Raw genomic sequence first — 15,578 nt, 5'->3', positions numbered from 1 at the left:
AAATTTCATTGTCATAGAATCTCTGTCTATAGAGAACATGCCTGCAGATAATGGAAAAAAGAACTCTATTGTTGCCAATATGAAAATAAGAGAAGAAGAAGAAGATGAGAAGAAAGAAGATGAAGATGAAGCTTTAAAGATATGGGATTGTGGTAGCCCTTTATATGACTCCTTTGAATTGGTTGCACTCAACCATGTCATTGATAGACATCTCATGGAATTACCATGTCTTAGTGGATCAAGAAAGGACATAATAATAAGTCATGAATCTTCTCATGCAGAGGCTGCTACTTCAAATAAGGTCAAAGGGTCTTCAATGAAGAACTTTTTCAGTGGTTTAATGGAGAGGAAAGTTGGGTGGAAGAGAAAGCATGCTGATGGAGGAAGAAGAGAAGAACCAAAGAAGGTAAAATGGGGAATTATTAAAATTTGCAACAGGATTAATTCTTGGAAGAAGATTAGTTATAAAGATAAATAAATAAGCAAAAACCTGTTCAGTTTATATTTCCTGTATTTTGTAAATACACTTTTTCATCCTTACTTTAAGTGCATGATTTCTGTTGTTTGTTTCTATATATTTTAGCGTGGTTAGTTTCTCGTAGCTATTGCATGCAGTGATCAATGCTAGAACAAATGGAGCGGACCTTATACATAAGCAATTATGTGTTTGCCGGGGCGGAGGCATAAATCGACTTACGGGTTTGGCCGAACTCAATAACTTTTACTCAAATAGCATATTTAGTGTTTTGAATTTATGAAATATGTATAAATATTAAATTCGAACCCAGACATTAACAGTTAAAATTATGGTCCCAAAATTCACTCCGTTTCTGTGTGTTTGAATAGACGTTCTAAAACTCAAAATAAGCAATTGATGTTTCTAGCGAAGAAGTGTTGATAAGCACTGTTTATGTTACGATGACTGAGACAGTGGTGTAGCCAGGAACCTTGTCAAGGGTATTCAAACAGTCGATAATTTTTTTTATGAATCAAACTACGCAACATTTAGCTAAACAATTAAAACACTGGTAATAGAACTATAATTCTATAAACAAAAACTAACATAAAATAAGACCAAAAAAAACTTACTAATGAAAGTAAGCATAAAATCAAAGTAAAGAGAGTCGAGAGTGTCTGTAGGATGTAGAGAGCTTTTGTTGAAATTTTTTTTTATAGAGCTTGACTTTTAAATTGTAAATTTTATCTAAGAAGCAATATTTAAGATTAGTTGTTTATTTTTACAAAAATTTTAAGTTTAAGAGTTATTTATTAGGAAATTTTTTGATTGAAAAAGAGTCAAATAGAGCACATACGGGGTCTCCAGTTTATTTTGGCAAACAAATTTATCAAATAAAAATATTTAAATAGGGATTCAAACCCATAAATAATACCTCACTTTGAAAACGCTAGACCACTGGATTACTGTATAGGGAAAAATCGGTTGATAATAAATACTCGTACAATAGAGTGACACGTGGAATTGAAGATAAGTAGAAACCAAGACCGACGGTAGTAGCTTCGGTTGGCACCGGGAAACCCTCGAAGGGAATATTGCTGGCGAAGACAAACGAATGTCTGTCACCCGATAGCATTCACTGAAGAATATTTTGCAGTAATAAATGCACAATCCGTTATAGAGAATTTTGGCATTCATATTCTGCCGTTACACGTTCTTCAATCTGTTAACAATATAAATGAACTGATCATTGCAATATTTTTAATTCCAAATTGAGTCATACAATGTAATTTATGTCTCTATCCACTCTTAGTTCTAAATTGATTCCATAAAATTACTTTTAATAAATATAAATTATTTATTTGGCAAATTATTCTGAATAGAAGCAATATGTTAACAGCAAAATCATAGAACGGAAATAATAGATTTAAGGAGAAAGATATTATAATTATGTGAATTATTAAGTACTTAGTTCAACAGAAGGCAGTACTAACATAGGTCTCAACAACATTACTAGACAGTATTTGGAGCAATGAGCTATTCTTTGGACCAACACATCTAGGAGTCTTAAACTGGCTAACTGCACCTCCTAATCCAACAAAATGGTCTAATATCTTATGAAATGTTCCCCTCTTCACTATCCTCAGCTCAAGTGCTCCAATTGCATTCACTTTCCGGGAGCTCACGTAGCCTGCATCGATGAACGAGCTGTCCAAACAGTTGCAGCAGTCTTGCAACATTTCATCAGTTGCTTCACCACTCAGTTCCCAGAAGATCACATAGTGCCCCGGATCAGCTGAGACGTTGACTTGGCTCGTGAAGTCCACCACTTCTAGTTTTTCGTCTACTAAGCGCTTTGATGCGGCTTCCACTGCTAGTTGTAAATCTTTCTCTGTATTCTTGTCTATGTTGATGCTCAGGAAAAGGTTCCTTCTGCAAACAAACTGGAGTTCTGGAGTCCCATTGTGAAAGCCTTTTACCTATACCACATCACCTAGTCTATAACGATATAAACCTGCGTATACACATTCATAAACTCGTCAATTATACTGTCAGTGCACATAACGAAAATCCTGTAGACTAAGTGAAAACCAGAGAGGAAGTGTCTCATTCAGCTGAATTTATTTGATGACTTAATGTTATCAAATAAAACACTGAGGCTTCAGTATAAAGTCTGAGCCTTTAAATTGTACCTGCAAAATTGGTAATGAGAATTTCATACTCTTCACCAAGTTTAACTTCAGTCAGACCCACAGGAGAATTTGCTTTCTCCATGCCATTCAGATTTTCCCCGAGAGAAATGAATTCGAAATAAGCAATATTTGGCAATACTGCATAAGTGACTAGCTCAGGGGGCAATTTCGGGTTAACGTTTACTCCAACCCATCCTTCGGAAGAACCATAATCTGCACTCAATAAAGGTAACTCCCCAGCATAATGCCTCAGTTTCTTCAAGTAAGGTTCCATTGATCCTGTCATAATACCATATATGTACCTTGTATTTGGGAAGAGTTCAGGAATCAAGCCGTACCAATTGCTTAATCTTGAGCACTTATTATAAATTGTATCGGCCAGTTCCGGATCAGGCTTCAGCAACTTTGACATGGCTAATCTTATGGACGGGACAGTGACTCTACTCGATAGGACTCCATCTCTTATGTCAACAACAAGTGCTTCCCATACTTGTTCAAAAGTTCGTAAAGCATGGACAATGCTATGGGCAAAGGCAGACGAAACAACTTGAACTTCATCGCGAAAAATGAGCCCACACAAAAGGTGGCAGTACAAGGATTGGTGAAAGTCAGGACCAAATATTACTTCATCAGGACTACAACATGGAGTACACATTGCTTTCATTGTCTTCTTGAATTGTGCATTTCTGTACACATTGGTAGTGGCTGTTCCAGCTGCCAAACCTCCCTTTGTTTTGAACTGTTTTCTGCTGTAAATAAACTGCAAAGCCTTCCCATTCCCAATTGGAAATTCTCTGAATGAGAAAAAAAACAGAACTATTACATTTAGCTAAGCCATTACATATCAAACATTTAATTTACTTGAAGAAAGAATGACCAGTTTTTTTCTTTTTCTTGGGATTGAAAAGTTTGAAGTGTGACAGAAGTTAGTTATGTGTCTCCCCCATTTATGACCATTTAAACTCTTTAACTTTCCATGGCTGCTTAGAGAAATTTTTATGAGCCAATGCCTACTCTTATAGGTCACGAGTTTGAGCTGTGGAAGCAGCCACTAATGTTTGCGTTAAGATAGGCTGTCTACATCACACATCTTGGGGTGCGGCCCTTCCCCGGACTATTTTTGAATGTGGGATGCTTTGTACAATGGGTGCCCTTTTTCGACAAGCAAATTGCCAAAGATGCATAAATAGAACAACAACAACAACAACAACCCAGGAGAATCCCACTAGTGGGGTCTGGGGAGGGTAGTGGACGCAGACTTTACCCCTGTCTGGGTGGGGCATAAATAGAGGAAAATGACAAATTGCATTACCTGTTCCTAAAGGCAAAAGAGGTCTTGAATATCTGCATAGTGGACTCCATCAATTCATCATTGAAAGGTACAAACTTTGGCTTCCCTTGAGTAGTACCAGAACTGCAAACCAACCATTCAATTTCCTCATTCAACTTTAAAAATATCAAGAAAAGTTTACTTTACCTCAATGAGATGGTTTCAATTGGTTTTCCACTAAGAATGGGAGAAAGATCACCATCAGCAATTCTTTGAATGTAAGGATCCAAATCATTGTGAGTGACAATAGGGATACAATTCTTGAAAGTCTGAGGATCAGTTCTGCCATTCAAACCCCATTGCTGCAAATATTTTGTCCCTCCATTCTGTTCCAGTATCTTTTTAAGTGTCTCTTCTTGAATTCTGCCAGCATCTTTTGTCAAATCCTCAAAAATCATATGTCTACAGTTGTCCCTCTTTGACTGGAAACGCGAAGAGTTTTCAGACAAAGAACGACTAGACATGTTTTTTGACCCGACCCTTATTTAAAGAGACCAAAAGCTAAAAGAAAGGAGAATGTGACCGAGCTCTGGTAGCTGAGCTATCCTTGGATATAAAGGAATCAAGCCACGTATAGTTCAGAAGTGAGTGAGATGATGGAGTATACTGAGGTGGAGAGCTGGTCGAGGTGTCGTTCGGCCGAGGTTCCGGTCCGCGGTCCTGTTATTACATCAAAAATCAAAAAATGAAAAAGACTAGCTAAGTCTATCAACTATGAGTTACAAGATTCCTATCTATAAGTCTTCTGAAACTTGATCTTGAGTATTGAATGGCTCTTCATGCAGACTTTAGATTTGAACCTTGGCGTTTGTTAGCTGCAGGTGCTAGCTCGCTTTTCTTCAGCTTTCCGGATCAAGATCGGACATGTGGTGCTTGTGACTTCAACCACGTCATGAGCAGTTCACATCTTTCTCTACTTATGTATTTTGGATTCACTTCTCTTTTTTTCTTTTTCCCCTCTTTTTTATTCTGGATTGAGACTACTTCTGTTGGTCATCTCGGACTGTTGACCTGCATTCTTGCCGCGAGCTTCTTTTGTTGCTGACTTGAATTGCATTTTGAAATGAATTCCCTTATTCTCCAGGTAGGTGACTGATTGCCAATACTCGAAATTTCTTCCTTCGAAACTTGGACTGTCTTTCCCTTTGTTCTCTAGGTGGGCTCCTGATTACCAACCCTTGTACTGTTTTTCCCTCGAAACTTGACTCGTTTTCCCTTTGTTTTCCAGGTGGGCTCCTGATTGCTGAACTTGAACCGTCTTCCTTTGAACATTGTTACTTCCCTTTGTTCTCTAGGTGGGCTCCTGATTACCAACATTTGCATTGTTTTTCCTTGAGACTTGAACTGCTTCCCTTTGTTCTCCAAATGGGCGCCTGATTACCAACACTTGAATTGTTTTCCCTTTGTTCTCCAGGTGGGCTCCTATTTCCAACACTTGAATTGCTTTCCCTTTGTTCTCCAGGTAGGCTCCTGATTTCCAACACTTGAACTGCTTTCCCTTTATTCTCCGGGTGGGCTCCTGATTTCTAACACTTGCATTGCTTTCCCTTTGTTATCCAGGTGGGCTCATGATTTCCAACACTTGAACTGCTTTCCCTTTGTTCTCCAGGTGGGCTCCTGATTTCCAACACTTGAATTGCTTTCCCTTTATTCTCCAAGTGGGCGCCTGATTTCCAACACTTGAACTATTTTCCCTTTGTTCTCCAGGTGGGCTCCTGATTTCCAACATTTGAATTGTTTTCCCTTTGTTCTCCAGGTGGGCTCCTGATTTCCAACACTTGCATTGCTTTCCCTTTGTTGTCCAGGCGGGCTCCTGATTTCCAACACTTGAACTACTTTCCTTTTGTTCTCCAAGTGGGCTCCTGATTTCCAACACTTGAATTGTCTTCCTTTCCTCTGAAACTTGAATTGTTTTCCCTTTGTTTTCCAGGTGGGTGCCTGATTGCTGAACACGACCCCCTTTCCTTTGAAACTTGAGTTGTTTTCCCTTGTTCTCTAGGTGGCCGCCTGATTGCAAAAGAACAGACAAAACGAAAGAAATTTTTCTGCCCCAGTTTGATATTGGGAACATCTGTGAGTGTTAACCAATTCTTGTTAGCAAAATAAGTTCTAAGCTAAATTCCCTTATCATGAAAAATTTCAAAACCAATTCTTATCTCAAAACTGAAAAACTTAAATGCTAAATTATACTTGCCAAAAGTAAAACTTTCGTTAGACCTTGTCACTTGCGAGGGTCACACAACTTACTGAATCCCGTCATGTATATGTTTACCCGCTTGGGAGAAAGTGACAGGGCAAAGGTAGAGTATATCTTATGAGCTCCACAACATCTAATTGTTCTAGTCTAAATTTTATATTTATCTTAAAAAAATTTATTGAATATATATAAATTATAATTTATATTAAATAACTTAAAAGAATCAAAATTTTAAATTCATAGCTTCAAACTCTAAATTTACCTTTAAATTTGACAATTTTCTGGGGCATATAGATATGTTTGAAGGATAGCTCATGACGTAACAATGTGACTGCTTCCTTTTGAATGAACGGAGGTTGACTTGAAAATCTGAAGGAAACAATATCAGTTGACCCTAATTAACTTATTCTCTTTCTGCTGATGCTATTTTCTTTGTAAATATGCCCAAAAAAAAGATTTCATTTTAAAGTTGAAAATAATGTAACTTAAATTTCCCGATTTATTTTAATGACAAACTTTTATAATCATATAAATAATAACATATTTAAGATTACACATTTCAAAAATCTTACTGTCATACAAGAGTAAAGACACGTTTAAGATCACAGGTCTCTTCAGGGGCGAAGCCAACTTTTGCTAAAAATCAGTTGATCACCCTTCGTCGAAATATTACGAAAAATTACACTGTGTATATAAATAATATACTGATTTTAGATGGATAAAACATATATTGAACACCCTTTACCGATAATTTCTTTTACCATCTTTCAAGTTTGAACACACTTGAAAATATTTCTGGCTTCGCTACTAAGTCTCTCAATTAATTATATAGCCAGCTCAAATTTCATTGTCATAGAATCTCTGTCTATAGAGAACATGCCTGCAGATAATGGAAAAAAGAACTCTATTGTTGCCAATATGAAAATAAGAGAAGAAGAAGAAGAAGAAGAAGAAGATGTGAAGAAAGAAGATGAAGATGAAGCTTTAAAGATATGGGATTGTGGTAGCCCTTTATATGACTCCTATGAATTGGTTGCACTCAACCATGTCATTGATAGACATCTCATGGAATTACCATGTCTTAGTGGATCAAGAAAGGACATAATAATAAGTCATGAATCTTCTCATGCAGAGGCTGCTACTTCAAATAAGGTCAAAGGGTCTTCAATGAAGAACTTTTTCAGTGGTTTAATGGAGAGGAAAGTTGGGTGGAAGAGAAAGCATGCTGATGGAGGAAGAAGAGAAGAACCAAAGAAGGTAAAATGGGGAATTATTAAAATTTGCAACAGGATTAATTCTTGGAAGAAGATTAGTTATAAAGATAAATAAATAAGCAAAAACCTGTTCAGTTTATATTTCCTGTATTTTGTAAATACACTTTTTCATCCTTACTTTAAGTGCATGATTTCTGTTGTTTGTTTCTATATATTTTAGCGTGGTTAGTTTCTCGTAGCTATTGCATGCAGTGATCAATGCTAGAACAAATGGAGCGGACCTTATACATAAGCAATTATGTGTTTGCCGGGCGGAGGCATAAATCGACTTACGAGTTTGGCCGAACCCAATAACTTTTACTCAAATAGCATATTTAGTGTTTTGAATTTATGAAATATGTATAAATATTAAATTCGAACCCAGTCATTAACAGTTAAAATTATGGTCCCAAAATTCACTCCGTTTCTGTGTGTTTGAATAGACGTTCTAAAACTCAAAATAAGCAATTGATGTTTCTAGCGAAGAAGTGTTGATAAGCACTGTTTATGTTACGATGACTGAGACAGTGGTGTAGCCAGGAACCTTGTCAAGGGTATTCAAACAGTCGATAATTTTTTTTATGAATCAAACTACGCAACATTTAGCTAAACAATTAAAACACTGGTAATAGAACTATAATTCTATAAACAAAAACTAACATAAAATAAGACCAAAAAAAACTTACTAATGAAAGTAAGCATAAAATCAAAGTAAAGAGAGTCGAGAGTGTCTGTAGGATGTAGAGAGCTTTTGTTGAAATTTTTTTTTATAGAGCTTGACTTTTAAATTGTAAATTTTATCTAAGAAGCAATATTTAAGATTAGTTGTTTATTTTTACAAAAATTTTAAGTTTAAGAGTTATTTATTAGGAAATTTTTTGATTGAAAAAGAGTCAAATAGAGCACATACGGGGTCTCCAGTTTATTTTGGCAAACAAATTTAGCAAATAAAAATATTTAAATAGGGATTCAAACCCATAAATAATACCTCACTTTGAAAACGCTAGACCACTGGATTACCGTATAGGGAAAAATTGGTTGATAATAAATACTCGTACAATAGAGTGACACGTGGAATTGAAGATAGGTAGAAACCAAGACCGACAGTAGTAGCTTCGGTTGGCACCGGGAAACCCTCGAAGGGAATATTGCTGGCGAAGACAAACGGATGTCTGTCACCCGATAGCATTCAATGAAGAATATTTTGCAGTAATAAATACACAATCCGTTATAGAGAATTTTGGCATTCATATTCTGCCGTTACACATTCTTCAATCTGTTAACAATATAAATGAACTGATCATTGCAATATTTTTAATTCCAAATTGAGTCATACAATGTAATTTATGTCTCTATCCACTCTTAGTTCTAAATTGATTCCATAAAATTACTTTTAATAAATATAAATTATTTATTTGGCAAATTATTCTAAATAGAAGCAATATGTTAACAGCAAAATCATAGAACGGAAATAATAGATTTAAGGAGAAAGATATTATAATTATGTGAATTATTAAGTACTTAGTTCAACAGAAGGCAGTACTAACATAGGTCTCAACAACATTACTAGACAGTATTTGGAGCAATGAGCTATTCTTTGGACCAACACATCTAGGAGTCTTAAACTGGCTAACTGCACCTCCTAATCCAACAAAATGGTCTAATATCTTATGAAATGTTCCCCTCTTCACTATCCTCAGCTCAAGTGCTCCAATTGCATTCACTTTCCGGGAGCTCACGTAGCCTGCATCGATGAACGAGCTGTCCAAACAGTTGCAGCAGTCTTGCAACATTTCATCAGTTGCTTCACCACTCAGTTCCCAGAAGATCACATAGTGCCCCGGATCAGCTGAGACGTTGACTTGGCTCGTGAAGTCCACCACTTCTAGTTTTTCGTCTACTAAGCGCTTTGATGCGGCTTCCACTGCTAGTTGTAAATCTTTCTCTGTATTCTTGTCTATGTTGATGCTCAGGAGAAGGTTCCTTCTGCAAACAAACTGGAGTTCTGGAGTCCCATTGTGAAAGCCTTTTACCTTTACCACATCACCTAGTCTATAACGATATAAACCTGCGTATACACATTCATAAACTCGTCAATTATACTGTCAGTGCATATAACGAAAATCCTGTAGACTAAGTGAAAACCAGAGAGGAAGTGTCTCATTCAGCTGAATTTATTTGATGACTTAATGTTATCAAATAAAACACTGAGGCTTCAGTATAAAGTCTGAGCCTTTAAATTGTACCTGCAAAATTGGTAATGAGAATTTCATACTCTTCACCAAGTTTAACTTCAGTCAGACCCACAGGAGAATTTGCTTTCTCCATGCCATTCAGATTTTCCCCGAGAGGAATGAATTCGAAATAAGCAATATTTGGCAATACTGCATAAGTGACTAGCTCAGGGGGCAATTTCGGGTTAACGTTTACTCCAACCCATCCTTCGGAAGAACCATAATCTGCACTCAATAAAGGTAACTCCCCAGCATAATGCCTCAGTTTCTTCAAGTAAGGTTCCATTGATCCTGTCATAATACCATATATGTACCTTGTATTTGGGAAGAGTTCAGGAATCAAGCCGTACCAATTGCTTAATCTTGAGCACTTATTATAAATTGTATCGGCCAGTTCCGGATCAGGCTTCAGCAACTTTGACATGGCTAATCTTATGGACGGGACAGTGACTCTACTCGATAGGACTCCATCTCTTATGTCAACAATAAGTGCTTCCCATACTTGTTCAAAAGTTCGTAAAGCATGGACAATGCTATGGGCAAAGGCAGACGAAACAACTTGAACTTCATCGCGAAAAATGAGCCCACACAAAAGGTGGCAGTACAAGGATTGGTGAAAGTCAGGACCAAATATTACTTCATCAGGACTACAACATGGAGTACACATTGCTTTCATTGTCTTCTTGAATTGTGCATTTCTGTACACATTGGTAGTGGCTGTTCCAGCTGCCAAACCTCCCTTTGTTTTGAACTGTTTTCTGCTGTAAATAAACTGCAAAGCCTTCCCATTCCCAATTGGAAATTCTCTGAATGAGAAAAAAAACAGAACTATTACATTTAGCTAAGCCATTACATGTCAAACATTTAATTTACTTGAAGAAAGAATGACCAGTTTTTTTCTTTTTCTTGGGATTGAAAAGTCTGAAGTGTGACAGAAGTTAGTTATGTGTCTCCCCCATTTATGACCATTTAAACTCTTTAACTTTCCATGGCTGCTTAGAGAAATTTTTATGAGCCAATGCCTACTCTTATAGGTCACGAGTTTGAGCTGTGGAAGCAGCCACTAATGTTTGCGTTAAGATAGGCTGTCTACATCACACATCTTGGGGTGCGGCCCTTCCCTGGACTATTTGTGAATGTGGGATGCTTTGTACAATGGGTGCCCTTTTTCGACAAGCAAATTGCCAAAGATGCATAAATGGAACAACAACAACAACCCAGTAGAATCCCACTAGTGGGGTCTGGGGAGGGTAGTGGACGCAGACTTTACCCCTATCTGGGTGGGGCATAAATAGAGGAAAATGACAAATTGCATTACCTGTTCCTAAAGGCAAAAGAGGTCTTGAATATCTGCATAGTGGACTCCATCAATTCATCATTGAAAGGTACAAACTTTGGCTTCCCTTGAGTAGTACCAGAACTGCAAACCAACCATTCAATTTCCTCATTCAACTTTAAAAATATCAAGAAAAGTTTACTTTACCTCAATGAGATGGTTTCAATTGGTTTTCCACTAAGAATTGGAGAAAGATCACCATCAGCAATTCTTTGAATGTAAGGATCCAAATCATTGTGAGTGACAATAGGGATACAATTCTTGAAAGTCTGAGGATCAGTTCTGCCATTCAAACCCCATTGCTGCAAATATTCTGTCCCTCCATTCTGTTCCAGTATCTTTTTAAGTGTCTCTTCTTGAATTCTGCCAGCATCTTTTGTCAAATCCTCAAATTCCTCAATCACTTTTTCTTGATCAAACTTCTTCTCAATCTTCTCCACCAACATCTTCATGATTTTCCTGCAATAAATAGCTAATCATAAGAAGAAATACTTCATCTTTATAATATTTCTTGGGATTGAAATGTCTCAAGAATTTGAGACGTGGGGTTGGGGATAGTTTGTTTTGTTGGGGGGGGGGGGTGGATATTGGATATATACATGAGATAAGTCAAAATTCTATGAATCAACTCCTAAAAAGCTGTTTATAAGAACCTTAAAACTCTGATAGTTAGCTTATAAAAGGAGGTGTCAAATAAGCATAGGCTGCAAATTCTCCTGTTCTTGATTGTTCATAGTACAAAAAGTCAAAGGGTAAAATCACATCTATCTGATGTTTTGTAATAAAACAGCCCAAAAAGGAATCTTTTCTATAGCTTATCAGACATATATACAAATACAAAAAAAAAAACAAAAACAAAAAACAAAAAACTAGCACTTCCATGGAACCTTTACTATAGCTATTCAGACATACACACAAAGACAAGAAAATATATAAATTATGGTGTAGACAAGAAAATGTATACTAAATAAATGTGTAAGTGTGTGACTGTGTGTCAGAGTGTGTGTGTGAAATTTAAGACTAATTAAACTGAAAGGTAGCTGGACTGATGCATTAGTCCATGCTTCAGTGTCTACTAAATGAAAGTATTTCAAAAAAGTCTTTTGCAGTCAACTAATGCAGTGAATCAAAAATCAGACCAAACTCCAAAAAAGTTCACAAAGAAAAGGTCCAACATAAGAATATCCAAAGAGGGAAAATATTGAAAAGGACGAAAAGAGGCTCAAGAATCCAAAAAAAGAAAGAAGATATAATTGAAAGCAGATGAATACAATAAAAAATTTGACATAAAATTACTCAGACACAGAAGCAAAAAGCTTATTCCACATATAAGCAGAACTCTTTCCAATAATTCAGTCACAAAAAACCAAAGCAATCATATGAATATTTGTAAAAACCATAATCATATGAGTATATTTTGCACATGCATGTACCTCTGTTATAAATTGCTTTAGAAATGATGAAGTTAATGATTCTTGAGAAATAGAGATATTTATAGCTGGTGAGTGGTGACTGAACGCAAACGCCGTCCAAGGTGGGGCCAGAAACTTTTTTGTGATACCGAAAATACCCCTAATAAATTACTACTATTGCAAAAAAACCCTTTACATCTCAGGTCTAACTGGAAAATTAGGTATGTCCATTTGTGGAATTTAAAGTTGAATGGCTACGGCTAACAAACATAAAAGTGAGTGTGAGATGATTTTTCGCAAGTCGGCCGTTATTGGCACTCAGAGTCCCAATGATGTTACGTTTCCAAAATTTAAGGCCTATCTATATTTTTGTTGTTAGTTTTGCAAATTTTATTCGGAATTGATATTTACATTGATAAAATTACTTAACTATGATTGATTAAATAAATGTATATTTATATCTTATTAATTTACTTATTCATCATAAGTTGATATTGTTTAATCTGAACATCAGTTGCTAAGTATTTACCATATTATATATGTGATTATGTCAAATTGTATAAATTTAATTTATCTGTTGATTTTTATGGTATGTTATTTATTGGGTGAGATAACAAATTCAAGAATAGTATTATATTCCATTAATTGATTTTTTATGGTATGTTATGTATTGGGGAGATAACAAACTAAAGAATAATTGACTTTTATTTGTTGATTTTTATGGTATCTTCTTTATTGGGGAGTAACAAACTATTCCATTAATTGATTTTTATGGAATGTTCTTTATTGGGGAGTAACAAATTATTGAATAATTTTTTATTTTTATCTTTATTTTTATTTATTGGGGAGTAACAAGCTAAAGAATTAGTATTATATTTTTCTTTTGTTGATTTTTATGGTATGTTCTTTATTGGGGAGATAATGATGAAGTAGTGAACATGCAATAGAGATTACAAATAAATTTTTATCTTTTTTTTCAAGATTATAATAATTGACCACTGAGAAAAGACAAGCATAATATTACCAGTTACATTAAAAAATTCATAGTCAGTATCGTTACCGTGAAAGTTAATGAGTATGGTGATCCTCTCAAATTGTAGCCTAATAGCTAATATGCAATGTCCATAAATGCTTGATCAAAACAATTTAATTGGTGGGCACTGGGCACTTGCTCTTCAAATATTATTATTATTTTTTTAAAATCAAAAACAGATCTAAAATTTGAAGTTTATGAATGTGAAAAAATTTATTGAGCTCGTGTAAACTTGTAGCGCACATTGTAGAACAGTATTACTTTTTTGTATTTTAACTTTACCAGAGTTATTTATACTATAATAAATCAACAAAACTTTCCATTCAGTTTAACTTTTACTATTCTAACTTTCTTTTCTAAAACAAATGAGAAAATAAGCTGAGGTCACCACCAAAAAAGAAAGGAATATTCAACGATATATATCAAGTGATGAAAATAGAAATGGCATGTTTACAACCTTAACTTCACGTGAACTTCCTTAATAATTGACTAACCAGATTTAGCATCAAATCAATAGAACAGCTCATACGTTTTATGATTGGTGCAATAAACTACTAATTGTGTTTTAATTTCATGAGAAGTTGTGAACTTCCTTAATATAATTGACTAACCCTTTTATCCGGGGGCGAAGCCACACTTTGGTTAGGGTGGTCAATTGACCATCCTTTATCGAAAAATTCACTGCATATATAGGTAAAATATCGAGTATTAGAGGTATATAACATATATTGAACACACTTTGTCAGAATTTCTTTTACTTATTTCAAGTTTGGACACTACTTTTATCAAATCATTATGTTTTGTGATCGGTGTTGTCACACCTCCTTTTTACTACCTCCGGAAGGAGGTATAAGGAAGTTTTTTTCAATTTAAGTGACAATCGAGACGGGATTATTTTCTTTAAAATCCAGAGTCGTCACTTGGGATAAGTTATGGTGTCCCAAGTCACCGGTTTAAATCTTGAATCGAGGAAGTTTGACTCTGTTTTACAGTCCGCGAAACACAGAAATCCGAGTAAGGAATTTTGTTAATCCGGGAGAAGGTGTTAGGCATTCCCGAGTTCCGTGGTTCGAGCACAGTCGCTCAACTGTTATTATTGGCTTGATTATCTGATTTTAGAACACTTTTAAACCTATGTGCATTGTTTAACTTTATAACCGCTTTTATTTGTTTAAAGCATTAATTCAAGGTTATTTAAAACACATCGTAAGCCGCGCTACATGAAATGCACCCGTGAGTCACGACACGTTCTATTTAACCTTGTTAGAAAATTAAAACTGGGTCACATGAAATGTACCCCCGGATGTTAGTAACCGTGATAATTATATAATTAACGCGCCTAAAGCAAACTATGAAGTTCATTTTAATATCTAAATTAACATTTGTGAGGGCCATAGATGGTTTAATTTGCTTATGGCACGCCTTAAATCTCTTTCTTCCATGATTTCTTGATCTAGTCTTATGAGGGCCATAGGAGATTTAATTAAATGACGTGCCTCAATTAAAAGAAAACGCATACTAACTAGAGCGAAATACGGAAACTCGGGTTTAAACTAATTGAAGCCCATGCTGAAACTACCAATTTAAAGCAAAGCATTGAATAGATGGCATTGCAACTAAATTATTTAATCATACGAAAAGGCCCTGGGTAGGTGGCAAGCCCAATACTTCTGTAGAGCTTTCCTCTGAGAGGGGAGGCCAGCGAGAAATGGGCTCGAAGCCAAACCCAATGCTGGGCCAAAAATACATGACCCCCTAGCGTTCCAAAGGGTCCAATAATAGACCCAAAATCGAACCTCAACGTAGGAAGCAATTCCCATTATGCAGATCGAAAGTTTGACAAAAATAGATAGAGCTTCAACTGAAATTATACTTATCGACCAAAATATTATTTTTAGCAAAATTAAGGAGATAAAACTGTAGGAGGAGAGGCCAGCATTTAGAGGAAAATATTAACCAAAGGATCAGTAAAATGTGAGCAAACCAACACGATTTAAACAAAATGGAATTCATCCTATAACCTATTCCAACAAAGATATAGAAAAGAGTGCTACATACACCCCATACTTGAAACAACTGAACAAAGACAAACACACTATTCCATATACTGATTGCTTAACAATCAACTGGAGCT

General features: G+C 35.7%; 1 protein-coding gene and 1 pseudogene across 3 annotated transcripts; both read right to left on the bottom strand.

Moving 5' to 3' along the window:
• Positions 1-1,882: 1,882 nt before the first annotated feature.
• On the bottom strand, positions 1,883-4,377 carry LOC107806281 (jasmonoyl--L-amino acid synthetase JAR6-like; annotated as a pseudogene).
• Positions 4,378-8,908: 4,531 nt separating this feature from the next.
• On the bottom strand, positions 8,909-12,480 carry LOC142181895 (jasmonoyl--L-amino acid synthetase JAR6-like). Of its 3 annotated transcripts, none has more exons than XM_075255550.1 (5): positions 12,433-12,480; positions 11,147-11,458; positions 10,982-11,083; positions 9,676-10,469; positions 8,909-9,497 (listed from the first exon to the last, which is right to left on the bottom strand). In XM_075255550.1, exons 2-5 carry the CDS (start codon positions 11,449-11,451, stop codon positions 8,956-8,958), a joined length of 1,743 nt encoding a protein of 580 aa, XP_075111651.1. In that variant the 5' UTR covers positions 11,452-11,458; positions 12,433-12,480; the 3' UTR covers positions 8,909-8,955. The 3 variants fall into 3 exon arrangements, with proteins under 3 accessions (XP_075111651.1, XP_075111646.1, XP_075111656.1); XM_075255545.1 differs by lacking the exon at positions 12,433-12,480 and adding an exon at positions 12,296-12,342; XM_075255555.1 differs by lacking the exon at positions 12,433-12,480 and adding an exon at positions 11,653-12,242.
• Between the last annotated feature and the right edge of the window lie 3,098 nt (positions 12,481-15,578).

The sequence above is a fragment of the Nicotiana tabacum genome, chromosome 1 (genome assembly GCF_000715075.1).
Source record: "Nicotiana tabacum cultivar K326 chromosome 1, ASM71507v2, whole genome shotgun sequence".
In the NCBI taxonomy this organism is placed as follows: domain Eukaryota; kingdom Viridiplantae; phylum Streptophyta; class Magnoliopsida; order Solanales; family Solanaceae; genus Nicotiana; species Nicotiana tabacum.
Note: the sequence above shows the minus strand (reverse complement) of the source record. Positions and strands in the feature narration are given on the sequence as shown.

Coding starts and splice junctions, on each gene's coding strand:
- LOC142181895 (XM_075255545.1), bottom strand. CDS start 12,327: ATGTGGAATAAGCTTTTTGCTTCTGTGTCTGA. Junction 11,459..12,295: donor CTTTTTGCTTCTGTGTCTGA/GTAATTTTATGT, acceptor TATTTATTGCAG/GAAAATCATGAAGATGTTGG. Junction 10,470..10,981: donor TCTTTTGCCTTTAGGAACAG/GTAATGCAATTT, acceptor TTTCTCATTCAG/AGAATTTCCAATTGGGAATG.